Source organism: Alligator mississippiensis, chromosome 12 (genome assembly GCF_030867095.1).
Source record: "Alligator mississippiensis isolate rAllMis1 chromosome 12, rAllMis1, whole genome shotgun sequence".
Taxonomy (NCBI): domain Eukaryota; kingdom Metazoa; phylum Chordata; order Crocodylia; family Alligatoridae; genus Alligator; species Alligator mississippiensis.
In genome coordinates, this window is record NC_081835.1 from 16,436,242 (window position 1) to 16,457,370 (window position 21,129).

The 21,129-nt window shown below is 41.4% G+C and overlaps 1 protein-coding gene across 5 annotated transcripts in view; it reads left to right on the forward strand.

Annotated features, from left to right (window-relative positions):
- GRIP2 (glutamate receptor interacting protein 2) overlaps positions 1–21,129 on the forward strand; it is a 166,616-nt gene that overhangs the window by 63,170 nt on the left and 82,317 nt on the right. For all 5 annotated transcript variants that reach the window (XM_019499700.2, XM_019499694.2, XM_019499699.2 and 2 more), the window contains exon 2: positions 19,410–19,490. In XM_019499700.2, the coding sequence (XP_019355245.1) occupies positions 19,410–19,490 (81 nt within the window). The remainder of the gene's footprint in view (positions 1–19,409; positions 19,491–21,129) is intronic.

Consider the following 21,129-nt stretch of genomic DNA (forward strand, 5'->3'; position numbering starts at 1 on the left):
AAGTGCTTTGTCAGAAGAATAAGAGAGCTTTAGGTATCACTTCAGTGTATTCTCTAACGATTGGCAACACGAGACAGATGTTAAAGCAACTACTAATTGGAGCACAAATTCAGAGAATTATGAATATACATATTTTAATTGAAAATGGCGGCAGGTTTTTTGTTCCATCACGTTTTCAACTAGCACCACTAAGAATGCCTTGCTTGTGCTTATAGCTCATTTTTTAAATGAGCTATGAGGTTGCTGGATGGGGTTGTTATAACCTAGTCATAGTTCCTACTCAATATAGCCCAAAGACTGTAGCCTAGTTATTTCTGAATCAAGCACATAACTTTTGGCTGAGCTCAAGTCTGTCTTTTCCCAAGAAGGTCAAGTCAAGTATGGTTTAAAGATTCCAACTACCAGAGTGTCCGTCAGTGGTCCAAAGTGTATGTACCCTCCTGGGGAGAAAAAATCTCCCGTTTCCAACAGGATGTTGGCTTTCAACCACAGGATCTCATTAGGTTTTATTTTTTCCTGCAACTTGAGAAATCTGCATACTACCAGAAATCTCTCTTCCATTTGTGAGCTGGAATCACCACCTGCTAATCTTCTCTTCAACAAACTAAATAGATTAACTGTTTTAAATGAATGTGTCCTGTTTTCCAAGACTGCTAACATGGAAAATAAGCTGGGGAATTCAGAGGCAGTTGCTTAATTTTTTTTAATTGATTGATCTGAGAAGACATAAGACAGTAGGTGGCTTTTAATAAATAGAGCCTTATACAACTCACTCATGGACTGAAAGTGAGATCACAAAATAGATAAAAGAATATATTGCTGGTAGTCCTGTGGCGCTTGCATCTCCATTTCAGAAGCTGAGTACTGTGTGCCTCAGTGTCCACCCATCACCCATTACAAGCATTCCCTGCCTCAGTGCCACATAGTCCAGCCCTTCAGCTCTTTGCCACTCACCGTTTCATTTGCATTCCCACAATCTGAAGGTATCCTGCAGCAGCATCCTGATTATAATTAGTGATAATTTTCCTAGAGCTGATATGGTGTGAAGTAGAGGAGATCCAAGTGGTTTTGGGGGGTTATTTTGGTTGTTTTTTTTCACAGCATGACCTATTTTTAAAAAATGACACTTTTCAGACAGTTGTCATCAACACTTTTTACTGTGTTTTTTTAAAACCTGAAAATAATACTGAAATGTCTGTCCAACTAGAAGTGAACATTTTTCATTTGCTGAAAACCTCATTTTTGGTAAACCATTTCTAAAAACCAATTGATTTTTTTAAAATCACTTTCACCAAAACATGGCTATATCTCCAGTCCTCTGAATCAAAAGCAACATTGACATTTTTCATTAAAACTTCTTTTCATTTTTCAAGTAACTCTAGTAGTGTGAGGCATTTTAGGCATGCAAGATGTAAAGCCTCCAAAGCATGATCAGTCCCAGTCACCTGAAGGATCCAGTATGCAATAAAGTTCAGGTATGAATCTCATTCAATCTGAAAGCCTCATAAGAACCATTGTTGTTTAAATTAATTTTCAAGAAATATTGACACTATCAAGGTTAGCATTTGCCATTTCCAAAACACACACTTGTGGGCACACCCCACTCCCTTCAAACCAAAAACATTTGGATCCAGTGCCCCATTTCTGATTTATCTCCATATTCAAGAAGCGTTTTCAATTGAATAAAAAGAAGTATATTCACTTGCTTTTTGAGAATTTCACTGATTAACAGGCCAGGTTGTACCTAGAGAAGCATTCTTCCAGTGAAACACTTGTAGATGTTATTGGTCATTTCTTACCATATTATGGTCACTCAGTTGGATAACTTTCTTGAAAGACCTATCTGAAAATGTAACATTGATTTTCCTATCTTTTTAATTTGAAACACGGTTATCTTCAGATAACGTAGCCAGCATATCAGTAATATTTCATTGTCTAGCTTATTGTTGGATTCTTCCCATTACAGTCTGCACTGCTTAATAAGAGAAATTGCCAGATTGACTGGAAAATGTAACTTTAATAACATTACTTTATGTACTAGAAGTATGAGAAAATACTAATCTTGCGGAGTTTGCTTCTGCAGTATCCTTTGTTTTTTGTGCACAGCCTATTGCTTATAATTTCTGTATATAAATGGAGAGAAAATTGTGGTTTTCACCTACTGCCCCCCAACCCGCTGTCATAAATGCTGCTTTGGAGAGTTTTCTGAAAATATGAGAAGGGGAGATTGTGTGTGTGTGTGTGTGTGTGTGTCTTGCTTGTTTAATACTATAAATTCACAGACTTTGAGAGTAAATTCTAAGTTCTGCAGGGAAGGAGTTTTACATGTACACTCTGAGGGAGAGGAGTGTGCTTTTTGTTTTGTTACTGTTTAATTACAGTGAACAATGAATATTTTGGAGAAAGGATGTTTCTGGTTAAAAATCCAGCATGCCTCAGTCTAGGTGTGAAAGTTCTTAATAAATATGTTTTGAGTCCCCACAAGAGCCAGGGAACAACTGTGCTTGCATTCCTGACACACACATGTACATGCAAACACAGATATACACTCAAGGAGGGAAAAAAAAAATCCCTGTTGAAAAGAACCGAAATGGGTATAAGTTCAACTTAGTAAAATTAGTTGTGGTCGGTTTTTTGAATGATATCTTTTTCTCCCTTTTCGTATAACTTGAGTAGAAATTAATTACTATTTCTAGAGACTTTATAATACATTCCATCAGATACACTGATTAGATAAAGAACATTTGTCTAGTGTGTCCAAAGGAATAACTGATGAGCAGAAATGCATTTGTGGATGATTATGACTTGTTCCAGTACTTGGGTGGTTTTAAAGCATGGAGCTAATAGCAGAATTACTCCAAATTCTCAAGTCATATCTTCTATTTTTCCTTTCCCTGTCCCATCCTTTTCCTTCTTACAGAATATAATGTATGCAGAAGAAATATAAGGGTAGCATCAGACTCATGCATCTGAAGCCTGATCCAACACCCAGTGCCATAGCAATGACGTTTGGTGCCCAGGGTAAAGCCCGCAGTGGCAGCCCGCCCTTGCCCCACGCACAGATCCATGGGACACACCCCCCCATGCTTGCCCAGGAGTGCATGCAGCGGCAGGAACCACTCTCCCCCCATTCCCGGCCCCCCCCAAATGAGCCGCTCGTGGTTCCATCCTACTCCCTACCCCAGCTGGGCAGCGCCTGTTGGCGCCCCTTCGCTTTGGCACCCGGAACGGTCATCCTACTAGGTTCCACCCCCTCCACCTTGATACAGCACTGCTAGCACCCATTAGCTACTAGTTTTATATGCCTGTGAAAGGCCCTGCCCCTCAGAATCTAACTCAGAAGGCCTAGTGCTATATAGATAATAATTTCCAAAGTCATGGCCTCCTGCCTGATTTAAAATGGCTGCTTTGTGTACTATCCAGGGAAATGTTCTTTAATAGTCCACTTTCCTTCCTTTGTATTTCTTCACTGAAGACAAAAGTATGTAGCTTGTAGGTGAACAATAGATAATTATGTCTTTTATAGACTTATTTCCTATGAATAACACAGCAAGTGGCTTTGAAATGTGCATACCTCAGTGGGGTTGATAGGCAAATGGATAAAAGCATTAGAAGAAGGAAGGGGGAAAATTAAACGTGTGCTATATGTATTGGGGAAGGGGAATTAAGAAGAAACATACTGTCCTTCTGGAATGCACAGGGGCTCTTAAAGTATAACTCTCAGTTTCAGATGCAAAGGAGGGTGATTGTTCAAATAGATGAAGATACTAGCAGCAACTGAGGAGTTTTTCTGTACTTGAAAGAGGAGGTGTCATTGCACCATGGTCTTTGAGGGGTGGCTGACTGGAGACTTTGGCAAGTGTCCTCTGTAGTGTGGTTATGTAGGAACAAAAGGAGGGCCCTACAGGCAAAAAAGGTCATGTTCCTGTTCTGAAGCGTGGCAAAAATGGCAAATGTTTGAGAAGTCCTGTTTGGACCATGTTCTATTTGTTGTATGTTGTGATTTATTTGGCAATGTTTAGGTCTCTCCTTTTTGCTAGGACTGCTGGAGTTTGTTTAGTTTTCAGAAGTGTCAGAGGGTAGAAGGGCAGACTAGGCTTAAGTGGTTCCTGGTCACAGGAGGTTGGATGTTGAGAAAGGAAACTCAGGGGCTCAGAGAGAAATAAGGAGCTATCAGATATAAGCAAGGTGCTCCTAGACTTGGTTCTGGCCAAAGGGGACAATCTAGTGAGCAACCTGAGGATTGAAGGGAAACTGAGAGACACTGACCATGAAATAATCATTTTCTCCATCCACCATAAGTCGAAATAAATCAGGCAGTAGGGTAGAAATCCATGATTTGAAGAAAGCTGATTTCCACAAACTGGGCCTGAGGCCCAGGACCACAGTCCGATGAAGAAGGGAGTACAAGAAGAGTGGTTATTCCTCAAGGAAACTATCTTAAAAGCCCAAAGAAAGTCCACTCCCTTTCAGAAGAAAGGCAGCAAACGAGTTGGCAGACCCCCTTGGCTCAACAGGGAAGTCATGGACCTCCTGAAATTAAAACAAGAAGTCTACAAGCGGTGGAAATCCGGAATAACTACCAAAAAGGAGTATTCAACAACAGCCCACACTTGTAGGGAGCAGATCAGGACAGCAAAAGCACAAACTGAACACAAATTGGCAACTGCAATCAAGGCCAACAAAAAGCCGTCTTTAGGTATGTAGGAAGTTGAAAAAAGAACATGGGAAGCATAGGGCTCCTGATGAATGAAATGGGACAGCTGATAACTGACACTCAGGACAAAACTGAACTTCTGAATGAATACTTCACATCAGTATTCCACCAGTCCAATGATGTTAGCCTGCTTGACAGGGTACAGGATCATCATGGTGGGGGTGACCACCCTCCCACGGTTGACTTAGATCTTGTGGGGGAGCATCTACAAAGGTTAAATATCTACAAGTCAGCAGGACCAGATGAATTACACCCGAGATGGCTAAAAGAACTGGCCGATGTCATCATGCAACCGATGACAGAGTTATTTGAAGACTCGTGGCACTCGGGAGAGGTCCCAGAAGACTGGAAAAAGGCCAATGTGGTACTTATCTTTAAGAAAGGGACAAGGGAGGACCCAGAAAATTACAGGCCAATCAGTTTGACTTCAATCCCTGGTAAAATGCTGGAGAGAATTATCAAAGAATCCATTACACACAGGTTAACTGAAAGCAATATTTGGAGGGATAGCCAACATGGCTTTGTTATGGGTAGGTTATGCCAGACCAACCTCATTTCCTTCTATGATCATGTAACTTGCCACCTGGATAGGGGAAATGAGGTTGATGTTATATACTTGGACTTCAAGAAGGCCTTTGACCTGGTCTCCCATGATGTACTCATGGTTAAATTGGGAGAATGCAGCCTTGACTACTTTACAGTCTGGTGGCTAGGCAACTGGCTTCATGGTAGGACCCAAAGGGTATTGATTGATGTAAAAAAGTCATCATGATTGAAGGTGACCAGTGGCATCCCTCAGGGTTCAGTGCTCGGACCAGTGCTCTTCAACATGTTCATCAATGATTTGGATTCAGGTGTTATAAGCAAATTGGCAAAGTTCATTGACAACATCAAACTACGTGGGAGCATGGTCAAACTCAAAGACACGCTGACGATACAATGCGATGCCATAGCTGGCTTTTCAGCAGCACCATTTACTATAAGGTACTGCCTCCTTATTCAGCTGTATTCGTATAACATTTGTGCTAATTGCCTGAGCCCTCATTTATCTTCTCTGCAAGCTCCTGAATACTTAGGACAAAGAGGCTTATCACAGGCTAAAGGGGGGAATTTTGACCTTGTGTTAAAATATTGGCAGTCTGTCATTGACCTTCCCCTGTATTGGTCAGTGAATATAATCGTCATTCAACTTAGAAATAACTTTGTGCATTTCAGCTTGAGCAGTTCCAATTGATAGGATGGCATTTTAAAAAGCCTTTCTGATGCAAAGGAGGGGAAGAAAAACACTTTCAAGACCCTATTTAGCTCTGAATTTCTTCCAGTGGGAGAAGCATGCTGATAAAAGCAGCTCTGAAAGTGTAGGTACTACCATGATGTCCTAGAAAGTGTGGTTTGTGCTGTTAACCTGTTCTGGAGATTGTGATACCCCAACATAATTCCAAATGCTTCCAGCCTGTCTCCTGGAGAATAAAAATGCAAAACACTGCTTTTTTGAAAATGATCTTAAAGTTTAAGTTTTCTACTGCAATGAACAAAATTGTGTTGCAGTAGGCCAAAGGTTTCCATTTAAAACTTCTACAGGAGACTGGGATATTTTGTGTAAGAATGTTATATATGCATTGTGTTTTATTTTTATGTATGGCAAAACCATAAACTCTAATTAAACTTCTGTAATTTTCCAGAAGCAAGAAGTTGGAATCACTCGAGCAAAACCAAGTTATAAGAAACATGGCAGAAATTCAATAGGCTGAAGGAATGGATTTATGGGATCAGTAAAAGAACTGAATGTACAGATTTAGTTTAACTAATGGGATGTTTGTACATGGACATATCTTTCAAGGGTGCAAAGAGGAGAGGATTTCTTTTTAAGTGGCCCAAAGGGCTATGAATAGATGTTATTTCATGGCAGGGAAATACTCCTGTTGATCCCTGAGGCTTTTGAACCAGACCTTTGGGGTTGCTCTTGATGTGCTGACACCACTGCCTAGCAGATTGGCCTCTTTGGATGCCTTTGTTTCAATATACTTCACTGTATACGTGCATCTTTTGTCTCCTGCCCAACATTGTCTGTTCTCTGGGGAAGAGACTACTTCATTGTTCTGTGTTTGTACAGAGTTTATCAAAATGGACCCGTGGTCTTTGCATTAAGTTCCTAGGTGCTATGCATGGGTGCATATAACACACCACATTTTTCTCCAGGTAAAACAAAACTAGAAGCTTTACTAATATGCTAGGAGCCTAGGGCTATGTTATTCAGCTTAAGCTCAAAGCAAAACCAATATAACTATTATAATCTGTATGAATTGGCTGTATCCTATATTATGTATAAAATACAACAAACTAGGCAAAAATAATCAAAAGATGTTTCTTTTGTCCTGTTGTGATTAGAATGAAACATAAGTCTCTTTCAGATTCATAAAAAACTAGCCTTCTTGAGCATCTTCACAGGGCATCCAGTACTTTGCTGAAATGTATTTCCACACCTGAGTTGAAGTTCACTTGAGTTAATGTTTCCATACTTAAATTAATGTTTTTAGCTAGAGTTAAAAACTGTCTACAGGGCTGTGAAATAGGAGCTACATTAAGATGACCAGCTCACAGACAGCAGAATTGTAAATGAAAGGCTAGCTTGATTAGTGAAATACCAACATCATTAAAAAGGAGAGGGTCATTAACACCCTGAATGAAGAGTTTAGAAGGAATAAGGTAAACTATGAGCCATGAAGTGAAGTGACTCCCTCGCTGCTGCCACTGCTAGTTAGTTGGTTGTAACCTTTGAGTGGACCAGGAATCAAAGTTGGAAAGGGGCATCCACTGCATCCCCTTCTGGATCTGCTGTTAGTGCTATGGCAATACAAGCAATACATTCCCAAAACGACGAGCTGCAAGTTTGGTCACTGTAACTTTGAAAGTGAGGTGGACAAAGTGGCAGTGCTCTTACTATATGGTCGTCATTCTCGATTGCATTAGATTTGTTAGATTCAAGGCATCCCTCATTAAATGCAGGGCATCCCTTGGAAAAGGCCAGCTCTTAGCTTTCACTCTTTTTGACAACAGAAAAGAGCAATTCTTCTGCTGCAGAGAACTTAACAAGATTACAATGGGTCAGAATATGTTTGGCACTAAGGCTTCCTGTATGAAGCCCCTGGATTTATTTTGTGAATTATGCAGGCATTTGTATACCTCACTACTAATATTGAGCAACACCTCACTGTACCCTTTAAAGGATCTCATCTCACACTATAGTGTGTAATCCTGCACTGACTCCCAAAGACTGATAAAAATGGTGACATTATTTCACAATTCACTTTACTGGCTCTATCACAATTTACCATAGTGTTAGAGCCAGAAATGTAAAGGTAGGCATTTTTAAAAATTCCAGCCACTCATCCATCTGTGCCTGCAGGCATCTGAAGCCATATCTACAAGGTGACCTTACTATGGTCATCAAGCATGCTGCACCACCTAAGCAGGAGGCATTGTAGTTGTGGTATAGGTTGCCATGGTTGTGCTTGTGGGCATCACAGCCTAACACAGTACCTGTACCATATAGACATGGCCTAACACCTTTTAAATATCTGTCTCCTAGGAACTAGTATCTAAGAACTTACGGTTTTTGAATGATCACTGCCACCTGGCCACAAGAGCTGGCTATTGAGCACCCACTCGCATACATCCTGATTTATATATAAACATATATATAATCTCTGTTGCTGCAGATTAAGACACCTTTGGGATTTAAAAATAACTCTTAAAATTGGATCAAATCATATTCACTCTTAGCAACTTAGCAGCTCCTATTTAGCAAAAAAACCCTCCAAATCAACCAACCAAACAAAAAAAAACCCTCTTCCAGCAAAAGGCACCAATTTGCAATGTGTCTTACCACAAACAGTTTACAGTCTTTAACACCATTTTAGTGTTCATTTCTCTAAACAAACATGTAATTATTCTTCAAGAAAACAGCTGCCTCCAACTGTCCTTTATTCCATTAAGCAAATGGAAACTTTAAACTCCCCTTTCCCCCTACAGCATTAATGCACTTTCTTTACAGGAGTTGTTTCACACTAATTCTAAGACATTAACAATTTACAGCAGGTAAAATTACCTGCTACTAAATTCAGTTTTGTTTCTTGAGCTTCTTTAAAAGGCAATTTCAGTTAATAATGTAACACAACTCTTCCAAATTAACAAGAGTTTCCTTTGTTATTTCACAGGTAACAAACCTCTAAATCAGTGCTCTTCCAAAGTAAGCTTCCTTTACCTTAACTCTGGTTTATCCAAAAACTTAGTGTAAGGCAACAGGTTGCTGGGGGGAAGTGGTCATTGATTTCACTGAAGATAGGATTTATCCAAGAACTTCTAGCTCCTTTGCTAGCCTTGGCTGTAGTCTTATCGAGGCTGGGCTTTATGCTGGAATACAGAGAGAATGGAGTGCTCAGTGATTTTAGTACCAGTTAATCCTTTATTTTATCATCCATAAATCCTATTATGGCATTAAGTGCAATAAGACTACTGAAAATTTTGCCAAATCTGATGGTAACTGTGAGACGGCTGGCAGCGTGAGATGTGAATGCTTTGTGTGTGGGGGGGCGGGGCTGAAAGTAGAAACAATGGACTTTTTTCTTTATGGGCAGGGCTAATGAAAAAGGCTTCTTTTCAAAATGAGAATATTGGTTCTTTTGAAAATGTCCTTCTCTCTTTTTAACCAACCAACTGTAGTTGTGTGGCTTGTTTTTTGTTTACGATTAGAAAATGTCTGCAAAGTATCGAAAACAAAACCAAAAACAGCTCTCCCACACACGCTTCATTTGAAATGTTTCCCAAGAAAAGCCTACCATTTTTAGAACAGCCAAAATTGTTTGAGACAAAACATCAATTTTTTTTCTCAGAAAGTCAAATGGCTCCTATTTATATGCAGATCGTTTTGGACAAAAAATAGTTTCTTTAGGGATCGTCACAATTTCTCATTTGCTTAAGATGCAGATTAAATTAAGATTGGGAAGGTAATAGAAAATGTCCTGTAGAGTGTGATGGACTGCATCTTCTGTATCTGGTATGTTTTAACTTGTTATGGTACTCACTGTCATAGTATCTGAGCATTTTATAATCTTTAATGTCCTTGGCCTCACAACACCACCTGTGCAGTAGGCAGGACTGAATTAATGCCTAGGCAAACTAGTTTCATAGTTGGTAGGTCGGAAGGGACCCGAGCAGATCATCAAGTCTGACCCCCTGCCGTGGGCAGGAAAGAGCACTGGGGTCAAACAACCCCAGCAAGGTGTTCATCCAGCCTCCTTTTAAAGACCCCCAGGGTAGGAGCCAGCAACATTTCTCTCAGAAGTTGGTTCCAGATCCTAGCCGCCCGGACAGTGAAGTAGCGCCTCCTGATGTCTAGTCTGAATCTACCCTCTGCCAGCTTGTGAACGTTATTCTAGTCACTCCTGGTAGTGCTCGGGGGAACAGGGACTCCCCCAATGCCTGCTGGTCCCCCCTGACTAGTTTGTAACAGGCCACCAGATCTCCCTTCAGCCTTCTCTTGTGGAGGCTGAACAGGTTCAGGTCCCGTAGCCTCTCCTCGTAGGGCCTGCCCTGCTGCCCCCTGATCATGCGAGTGACCCTCCTCTGGACCCTCTTGATGCTGTCCACATCCCTCCTGAAGTGCGGCACCCAGAACTGGACGCAGTACTCCAGCTGCGGCCTGACCAGTGCCGCATAGAGGGGGAGGATCACCTCCTTGGACCTGCTTGAGCTGCATCTGTGGATGCATGACAAGGTGTGGTTGGCCTTCCTGACCGCGTCCCCATACTGTCAGCCCATGTTCATTTTGGCATCAATAATGACTCCAAGATCCTTTTCTGCCTCTGCACTGACGAGAAGGGAGTTCCCCAGCCTGTAGGTATGCTGCTGGTTCTTCCCCCCCAGTTGCAATACCCTGCACTTGTCAGTGTTGAAACCCATCCTGTTCACATCTGCCCACCCCTGTAACCTGTCCAGGTCCGATTGCAGCCTATTCCTCCCTTCTGGCATGCCCACTTCCCCCCACATCTTAGTGTCATCTGCGAATTTGAACAAGATGCTTCTTACCCCCTCGTCCAAGTCGCTGATGAAGATGTTGAACAGTGCAGGCACATGCCTAGGGCCCTAAGTGAAGAAGGGGCCCAGTTGTGCTTATTTTACATATTATAATTATTGAGCGAAAAAAGTCGTATAAATATACAGCATTAAGTAGGTGCCCAAGAGTTTGTTTGCCTAGGGCCCACTAAAGGGTTAATCCAGCCTGGTGGTAGGGAAGTGTAATACAGGTGAGTTCCAGAGATGCAAAGTGATTTTTTTTTTTAAGTAATTTGTCCAGGTGTGACACAAAGTAAAGAACTGAGCAGGGTTTCTTGCAGCTGAAGCCAGTACCCTACGTGATCTTCTCTAATACATAGCTTTTGTGTTTCAGATTGTGTAGCATAATTATTATCAACCTAGTTGTGGAGTGTGAGTATGGGTGTGAGTGTGCGTCTGCTCAAGTAAATGATGAGCGATTTTGATCACTCCCTGACTCTTATCCTTTGAAAAGGTTTAGAGATGGTCTGTTGCTGGTATGCAGCTCTCAGAATGACAAACCATTGAACATGAAGACAGAGGCCAGCAAGGAGGCCTTCAGAAGGCAGCTCCGTTTTTGCCCTATCCTAGATCATTGGATTGGCTCTCTGTTCTTTGGATTTGTAATTGTTATCCTCAGGAAACATATTGCAAAGTAAAACACCCTTGACTGATAATGCTGAAGAAGCAGAGAGGAGACACACTGGGTATTTAGAGAGCAGGTGACAGTACATTTTTATTGCATCCTTGACATTGCCAGTGTTAAGGTAAAAAATGGTGTTTGTACAGTAAGTGATTCAGTTTTGGTACTGTAAGCCCTGTTAATAGAGGAATGGGTGTTCTGGGCAACCATAAGCTGCCCTCCTTTACAACAACCTGGCAACACTTAGGCAAAGGACTTTCCACAGAAGCCTCCTGCAATATTTTCTGCCCATTTATAAAAGGGAGTAGACGAGGAGGGGTAGTAGAGTTGTACTACTGAGCAATGAAACCAGGTTTCCTCAGCAGTAAATTATCTGGAAGATGCAGAACAGCAGTATTTCCATTCCTTGGGAAAGTACAGACTTCAGTGAAGAAAGAGGAGATACTGAACAGTTTAATTGTACTGCCTATTTTGACTTGCTGCTCCATTGGACTCTCTGCCATTCACAGCTGTTCTCCACAGGGCTTTTATGGAAGACAGTTCATTTTCCAACGAGATTTTAAGACACCTGGTTGGAGGGGAATGAACTCCTGTGTTCTGTGCCATTTGTTCTTTCAATTATTGTCTTTCCTAAACGGGCTTTTGCTGTTTGGGGTTCATGCTTATCTGCTGACATGGCTGCTGTAGGGTAAATTGGTCTCTGTTGCTATAGAAGATAGTGAGGAGAAGTGGGAAAACCCACCCTAAGTGTCAGATATTCTATCCCCACAGACACTGGAGATGGTTATCTACAGACTTGAATAGTTACTGACCTACCTGCTCCCCTTAACTCTCTCTTTTGAGGGACCAGGGGGTGGGGAGAGGGTGAAACACTTTTTGAACTGTGTGCACTAGATTTTTGACATCTGCAGCATACCCAGGTTTACAACAAAGGATCCTTTTTACCTGGGATGAGTTTTTTCTTGCCCATTCAGTCTCTGTTCTTTCTGCCACTGATGAGCTGTGGTGAGTTCTGAAGGAGAAGATGATGTTTAAGTGCTTGTACAATATTACTGTATATTCACTAAAAACTGAACCAAAACTACCAGTTTCTTTCACACAGGCCACCTCTTTTTTCATGGGATATCTTTTCATCCCTTCTTATGGACATTTGAAATAGTGACTTGCGTTTCATATCAGAAGGGTACTTCACTCTTTCTTCACCAGCCTGGAAGTTGTCTCACCAAATCTAATGGAACAGTGTGTCTGCTGAAACCAATGGGTCTATTTAAACACCGTGCTGAACGAAGGCTGGACGATGTGATGAGGTTGAATGAGGCTGATGTTAATGAATGGATTGCAGTTTTTTCATCTCCAGACAAACAAACGTAGTACCTCTTCTCAAGGAAAAGATTAAATTTGAGTCAGCTGTCCATAACTTTTAAACAATGTTCAGTCTTTGTGTTCCCATTGCACATCTCTAGATTTTCAGTTGGGTTCCTGAGCGTTTCTGTAGCGTGTTATCACTTATCACGGTATTGCAATCTCTCGGTGCCCTCAGGTAAATCTCCTGTTATCTAAGCACTAACTTGAAGTACATCACCAGATGAGATCTGAAGGCAGTTATAACCATGACACGTTAAAAAAAGAAACCTTTTTAGAAACATTTGAAAGTTTCTCCTGCCAAAAATACAATAGGAATTTTTGTTTTGTTTTTAAGGGTTCAGAAAAGTCTAATTTTAATTTGAATTTTCAGACCTGCTGAGATTCCTGGCATACAGAAACTGGCTGGACTATCTTTGGTGATGGGGGTGCGTTGACAGCATATTATTCCCCATTTATCTCTTTATCTATGAAGAATCTATAAGAGGCATGGGTTAGAAATGAAACCTACTGGGGAGAGGAAAATGCTATTGTTTTAAGCATAAGCACTGAGACACGTTGGTCTCAGACATGAGAGTAGTTTTGGTTTCCACAGTTATGCCTCATCAGTTTAAAACAGTCTTTGAGCTGTGCCCCTTTTCACATCTTCTGCTGAATTAAGTCCAAAGTTTTTTGCATGCTTATGTTCTGACAACTCTCGGATGCTGTCCTAGAGGTCTTGATTTCAGGGTGCAAACATTAGATGGACAATTGCAGAGCTATCTTACACAAAAGCCTGGGAGCAGTGAGCACAAGCCAAACTAGTTAGACTGGGTTTCTATAAAATCATTTGCTCAACCAGTTATAGGAAAACACTGTTTGCCAACAAAGGTCTCTTGGTACATCTTAGTGCTGCTACTAACTATGCCAACAATGACCATTAACTGAGAAACAGTCATGCCATTAACTACCTGAAAACTATAGCTTCCCCAGAGACTGAGAGTAGGCTCCTGGCTGATGCTTCTGCTAAATCAAGGGGACTGTCTTCTGTGGTTCCTGCCCTTTTCCTTAACACCTCAGTAATCTCTTCTACAAAGCCCTGGCATCACTTGTTTCCCTCCCCTAGTACTTATTGGTGCTTGAGTCATATGATCCTATTACAAAAACTATCGCTGAAGCAAAATAACAGCACCATGCATTGTGGAGAAATACTATTGGGACATTTTCCCCTGTATTTTTTTATGCTGAAATAGGAAAAGCCATCAGAATCTAGGAAAACTCTTCTATTTAGCACAGGCTCCAGAGGAGTCGTGCTGTGGGCAGCATTGCCTTCTCTTTTGATTTTATGATAAAAATTGTGATATCTGCTGATTTTTTTTCCTCTTAAAGTTCCATCTCTGGAATTCATTTGACTGCTTTGAGAATGCCTGCTTTTTTCTTAATCAAAGTTTCTGGCCTGCTTGCCTGTATGGGGGAAAAAAATTAAGCCGGTCAACTAGAAACTTTCATTAACAAGTAGGAATTCTTAAAGTAGATGAAGTAGCAGACTTCCACAAGGAAATCTCCATCCTTGGAGGTTTTTAAGACCCAGCTAGACAAGGCCTTGGCTGGGATGATATAGTTGGGGATGGTCCTGTTTTGAGTACGGGGTTGGACTAGATAATCTCCTGAGGTTCCTTCCAATCCTCATTTTCTCTGATTCTAAATACCGCAATGTATTATTTGGTTTTCTTTTTAAGAATGGTTATATTTAAAAGCAATTTAATAACTGTTTATAACAAGGGCAAGAACTTATGAATTTTGTACCATTATAGTTAGCCACATGGTACAATGATACAGTGCTGTCTGGGCCAATGAATGGATTCTCCTCTTTACTGGGGTCTACTAGAAATATGTTTTGGTGTAAGCAGATAGAAACAAGACTAGAGATTTCTGGGCTCTCAGGATTAGAACTTTACATATATATATAACAACTCCATTAGAACCACTTTGATTGGCAGAGCAGGAAATCAGCTGAAAATGAACAAAGAGCTGCTCGGCAGGGAATCTAACACAAGCGAATGCCAATTCACACTTCGACAGGCAGCCTGTGACAGCTTCCCTGACTGTTCAAACATTTTAGCCAGATAATGAGCAAAAGCCAAACAGTTTTAGCATAATCAGCCGTGTTTGGAAAGAAGAAGTGGAAGAGAAAGGGGAACCTTTGCACTAATTATTTGCCAGCTGATCCAACTGGCAATGGAATAACAAGGGAATTCATTGACCAGCATCCCTCTTGTATGTCTAATTATAAGCAGTGACTGCAACTACCTTGCTCTTAGCTGTTATGGAGGCTGCTTATTAATGGGAGGGCAATATGGTTACCGTGCATTACTTTCTAAAGTGGTTTGTCAACAGGTAGAGCACTTTTTGGAGTGGGGAGAATAATTGTTACTGATGTGAAATTTCACATCATTATCTATTGGGGTTACCACAGGGAAATTAAGTACAGAAGCACTCTGGTGGCTGACAAGTCTGCAGTGGTGTATTGATGAGAAACAGATGGCTGGCTGCCTGACTTTGCTAGCAGATTATTGAGCTGGCTTCAGATTGTCTTTTGTGGTTTCCCAGTAATATAGGGCTCCCATTTGCTATATGGTATGTTGCCTTCAGTGCAGCACCTTGTGTCATAGCAGGCAATAATGTTTCTCATTTAGAGGAAAAAAAATGGTTTCCTTTCCTCTTTACAAGTTCATAATCCAAGTGGCTTGATGCCATCCTAAACTAATCGGTAGCCACAAAACCCAAGTGTGCCATTTCTTAATGGCACAATCTGGATCTCTTCTGGTCCAAGAATGGCAGAGCTTTGATGAGTTAACTGTATCAACAGCAATTGCTGGAGCAGTAATGCTGCCTGAGAAGCCATCTGCATACTCACTGTAGGACAAGGTTAGTCTGATGGCTTGATAGCACCAGAAAAGGGAAATATCTCAAGCCTTATGCAGCACTGTCATTGGGTGTTTTCATCAGAAGGCAGGGTGCTCATAGGGTCAAAGCAGCATTCTCTTCTTTCACTGTGTTCTGGGTTAGTAAACTTCTGGCTAATGTACACACTGCGAATGCATGAACCTCTTGTCTTCATCCCACGTACTTAGTCACTGCTGCTGGGAAGAAAGGAGGGGGCTGTGAGAATCTCTTCCAGCTGCTCAGCATACTCACTTCCTGAAGCACTCGGGAAATGGAGGGGAAGACAAGGCACAAAGAATCTGAGAGTCATGCCTGTCAGTAGTGTGAAGCTCTCACCCTGCACCAGCATCAGTATGGTAAAGACTGGCATGGACCCTGACTGATTTAGGGGGTGGGCAAACAAGAGTTGGAACCCTACTTCTGCTGTTAGCTTGCTTCCACTGGAGAGGACAGATACCATTTGGGAAGAGACCCTGTAGGGCTCAGAAGGCATGTACTCCTGCGGAGGTCACAACAGGCCTAGCCTGAGCTCAGGTATGAGAGCCCTGTGTGTAAAGTGGCCTGGCTGCATGGCCAATACAAGTTGACAGTACCCAGATTCGTGAATAAGAGACTGAAACCCAAAGGGGTAGTTTGGACTTGCATCACAGTTTGAGGTCCATTGTGAAAAGCTGAATTCCCTTCATTAGTTGTCTCTTCTCATTGTGTTGTGTGAGTCAGTGAGTAGAAGTATGAAATGACTTGCCAGAGGCAAGCCCTTGCTGACCTCTGACTTAGATTACCGCAGTGCCAGGCCTCTGGCTGCCTTTGCCTTCATCATCAAGGACCTACTAGTAAGGAGACACTGGACAATTTTACTTCTTAAAACCAGGTTGCTGAAGCTGAACTGCCACTAATAAATTAAACTATGTCAGGAGTTGTAAAGCCCAGCCATAACTCTGCCCCCTGCCTCTGATCACTTTGGGGAGCATTTTTGCTATAAATGCAAATGAACTTTGAAGCGTTTTGCTCTTAGAATTGGGGCCATGCTATGCAAGTTCTTATCAGAAATCAATGGCTTGGCCTCATGCTTGTTTTAATTATCTACACAAGTGCAGCCTGTTTCAATGTCAGTATAAACAGCATGAGTTGTGCTGCTAGATCTCTTAAAGGGGGATGTAACTGTCAGCCCGGTATTATTCAGCAGAGATATTACCTGTTTCCTTCATTCCTTTTTTTGAAAGGAACTGCCTCACTCTATTTTGCAGCAGTCATCATTACAACACGGGCTAATGGCAAATTTGTAGATTGACCAAGGGGACAGGCTGACCTCAGGTCTAGTTCTGAGACAGAGAGAAATCTTTTGGCCATCAGAAATCTTCCCTTTCCATGTTCATAGGCAAACCTCAAAATTATTATTATTTTTTTAAGGGATTCTCCTTGATTAGCAGAAATTGCACTTAAAAATTCAAGAATTCCCCTTTATTGCAAAGGTTTGGCATAGATCAGGTAAGAAGTTCATAGACTTACATTTACAGAAGTTAATTCTACTGTTGTTCTTACTCTTTTGGAGCAAAATTTTAAAATTCTTAATTGGACCAAAGATCTTCCATGATTTACATGGAAGATCTCTACACATCCATGGCTTTCAGTATGCTAAAAGTAAAACTAGGCAAAGATTTCAGGCTCAAAATTTTTGTTAAAATACAAAAACTTCACAACCACCTCCGCCCCCAACAAAAACAAACCCCAAATACTGTAGACTGAGGCCAACCTAAGCATTTCCACAAATCCATGTCGGTGGTGGCAAACTGATTCACTGGAAAAGATCTGAAATTATATTTTTTTAAAATGGAAGTTTCATTTAGCTATTTTCAAAATTATCTTTTAAAAAGCTTTATTGTAAATGTTATTGTAGTCTCAGTGAACCTCAATAGTATTAAGAACATTAAGACTTTCAGATGAAATGTTTTGGGTCAAATGCATCACTTTGTTCAACCAAAGCAACATTTTTTTTTTTATTTTGGAACTGCCAGTGAACTGAAAAATCTATTAGTTCTGCTCTCAGTAAAATCTCATCATTTTTTCTTGAGCTTAAATGGAGTGGGTTGTTCTCGGTGTTCTTTGTCCTTAGTGAGTCAAAACACCTATTGTGTCTGACTCATACATAATTTATGCGGAGGGAAGGGAAGATTTTTCAGGTAACTTTTATTTAAACCAAATTGGCAATTTTTGAAGTCTTCACAGCTAATGAAGCCAAGAGTTTGAAGGCACTCCAGGAATCCAATGATTGGGAATCAGGCTTACATGATACTGATTTCATAGTTTCTAAAAATTATTGATCTACAATATTCGACTTTTCTGAAGGGCCTTTGATGAGCAGGCTTTCTATATGAGTGACAGTAAAATCAGTAGGAGCATTTAGTCATTTAAAATTTAGCAGATGCCTGAGGCCTTAATCTCTAGACTAGTGGTTCTCAACTTTTTTAACTCAAGGCACCCCCCACAATTAGGCTTAAAGCACCACTTGTAAAATGCCAGATCTTCATTTTCACTCATTTTTTACTATATAAAAATAATAGAACAATTCTCAAAGAACTGAGAAAGATCACAACATTGAATTCCTAGTTGAAGTCTCTGGGTTGATACTGTGAATCATATTTGTACATCTAACAGTGCTAACATTGCATGGCACCCAGTGGCACCCTTGAAAGGATCTCAAGGCACTCCAGGGTACCTTAGCCTCCTGGTTGAGAATCACTGCCCTAGACTTTTGAGCCGTATTTCAGGTTGATTCTTCCTCTCAGCCTAGTTTTGCTTCCCTATATGGTTTAAGACTTATGCTAAAGGATGCTGCAGGATTTAGACCATCCTAATGACCTGTATTTGAGAAAGCTGCTAGTAAATCTTTCTCCGTAGTTGGAGTATAGATACTAGATTAATGTATATCGGTTTCCAACAATGCACTGCGTGCTTAACCAGTTCTGAAGATGTCATGATCGGTGATTTGGTTATATTGACAAATGTGAGAAAAGGTGGAAGGGGTGATTCTGGGATTTCCCCTTTAGCACCCTAACCTTCTCCTCTCCCCCACTCCACCGCCAGTCTTTGGATTTCAGCCAGTATTAGGCCACGCTCTTTTTCATAGCGTTCTTTTCTATTACTGCCTTTTTATAAAGTCTCTTAAGAAAAGGTGCTTTCTGTACTGAAGCTGAAGCTGCAGCAAAGAAATGTGACTTTGAAATAATAGGATCTATAAGAATGAGCAATTTAATTCAAGTATGGTGATTTAGTACCCTGTTAGTGTCCTGATGTATTACTCCATTTCCAAAGACGGTAAGTTTCTTCACAAGCATAATGACAGGCTTAAAACTTGTGAGACTAATGTTACTGCTTTTCCTCATCTCAGCTGTTCCACATAATTACAGAAGTAAGGGAATTTGCTCTCTTTCTTAGAGGATTAGTTCCCAGAGAAATAAATCAGATAATATTATCACATTACTTCTTGTTTCTTCTTCCTCCTCTCTACAGGACAGTGTTGCAAACTTAAATAGGGATTAAATTCTTTTTCACCTCATGCCAGTGACTGGCTTGGTACAGTCTGTAGAAATGTTCATTGATAAGCTTTTAAAAGTAGCTGTGGCTTTCAATATAATCTTAGCATTTGTTTTTCTTTTCTTTCACTGTTAGATGATGGTCCTTACTCAAAGGGCAGCAAGGACTCGAGTGGAATGGAAGCAGCCTTGGTCTCCAGAAGGCAAAGCATTCCAGGTAAATGAAATTACTAGTTCTTGTTCCCACTCTCTTGCATGTATCCTCCCTCACTGTTGGTGTATCAAAAATCAAAGAACAACAGAGTGCAGAAGAAATAGGTATTGGTAGTCTTGCTGTGGGTGGAATGTAGCAGGTAGTTAGTGTACAGTTATATTCTGATTTGTAGTGGTTAAAATGTCAGGAATGCTAAACAGAGAAATGGAGAGAACTAGTCATTGCTCTGAATAGCTCTGAACAGCTTAAAACCTGGAAGGAAAGAAAGAAAGGAAAAAAAGATAAAGGCTGGAGGAAAGAAGAGCTATCATGTACAAAAGGGTGAATCATAGAATCATGGAAAATGAGGATTGGAAGGGACCTCAGGACAACCCCCTGCTCAAAGCAGGACCATCCCCAGCTAGATCATATCAAAACTCTGTGGGAGACCATATCAAAACCCTTGCTAAAGTCAAGGTATATCACACCCACTGCTATCCCTGTATCCACAGAGCCAGGCATCTCATCATTGAAGGGAATCAGGTTTGTCAGGCATAACTTGCCCTTGATAAATCCATGCTGACTATTCCTGATCACTTTTTTCTCCACTAAGTGCTTAGAAATGGATTCTTTGAGGACCTGCTCCATGATTTTGTCCGGGAACTGAGATGAAGCTGTCTTTTCTGTTGTTTCCCAGATCCTCCTTCTTCCCTTTCTTAAGAATAAGCACTGTATTTGCCATTTTCCAGTTGTGGGGGACCTCCCTCAATCACCATGAGTTTTCAAAGATGACCTGTGGTGGGACAGCTCTCTCACCACAGATAGGGGCAATCTTGGGGATAGCACTGCCAGGCCTCGGGTCTGCGCAGAAGTAGTTAGGGATCTTCTGGAAGGGCTGGATGTTTTTAAATCTGCAGGCCCTGATGCCCTCCACCCACAGGTGTTGAGAGAGCTGGTGGGGGTCATTGCTGTGCCCTTGGCCCCGCTGTACAAGCAATTGTGGACCACGGGCCAAGTGCCCGGAGATTGGAAACTAGCTAATGTGGTCCCTATCTATAAGAAAGGGAGAAAGGAGGACCCAGGAAACTATAGGCCCAGAAGCCTCACATCAGTCTTGGGGAAAATCCTTGAAATTATTATCATGGGTCACATCTGTGAGGGGCCAGCAGGGGAGATCATGCCCAGGGGAAATCAACATGGGTTCATCAAAGGCAGGTCCTGCCAGACCATCCTGATGGCCTTTTATGACCAGATAACCAAATCCCTGGATGATGGTGTCACTGTGGACGTAGTCCTACTGGACTTTAAGAAGGCCTTTGACACTGTCTCTCACCCGATTCTCATTAATAAATTGAGCGACTGTGGCATTGATGCCTACACAGTTGGATGGGTCAAAAATTGGCTGATGGGGGTGCACCCAGAAAGTGGTGGTGAACAGGTCGTACTTGACCTGGTGGGATGTGAATAGTGGGGTCCCCCAGGGCTCGGTCCTGGGGCCTACACTGTTCAACATCTTCATCAGCGACTTGGACGAGGGGGTGGAAAACATGTTGTCCAAGTTTTCCGATGACACCAAGTTGTGGGGAGAGGTAGGCATGCTCGAAGGGAGAGAGAGGCTGCAATTAGATTTAGACAGACTACAAAAGTGGGCAGATGAGAATAG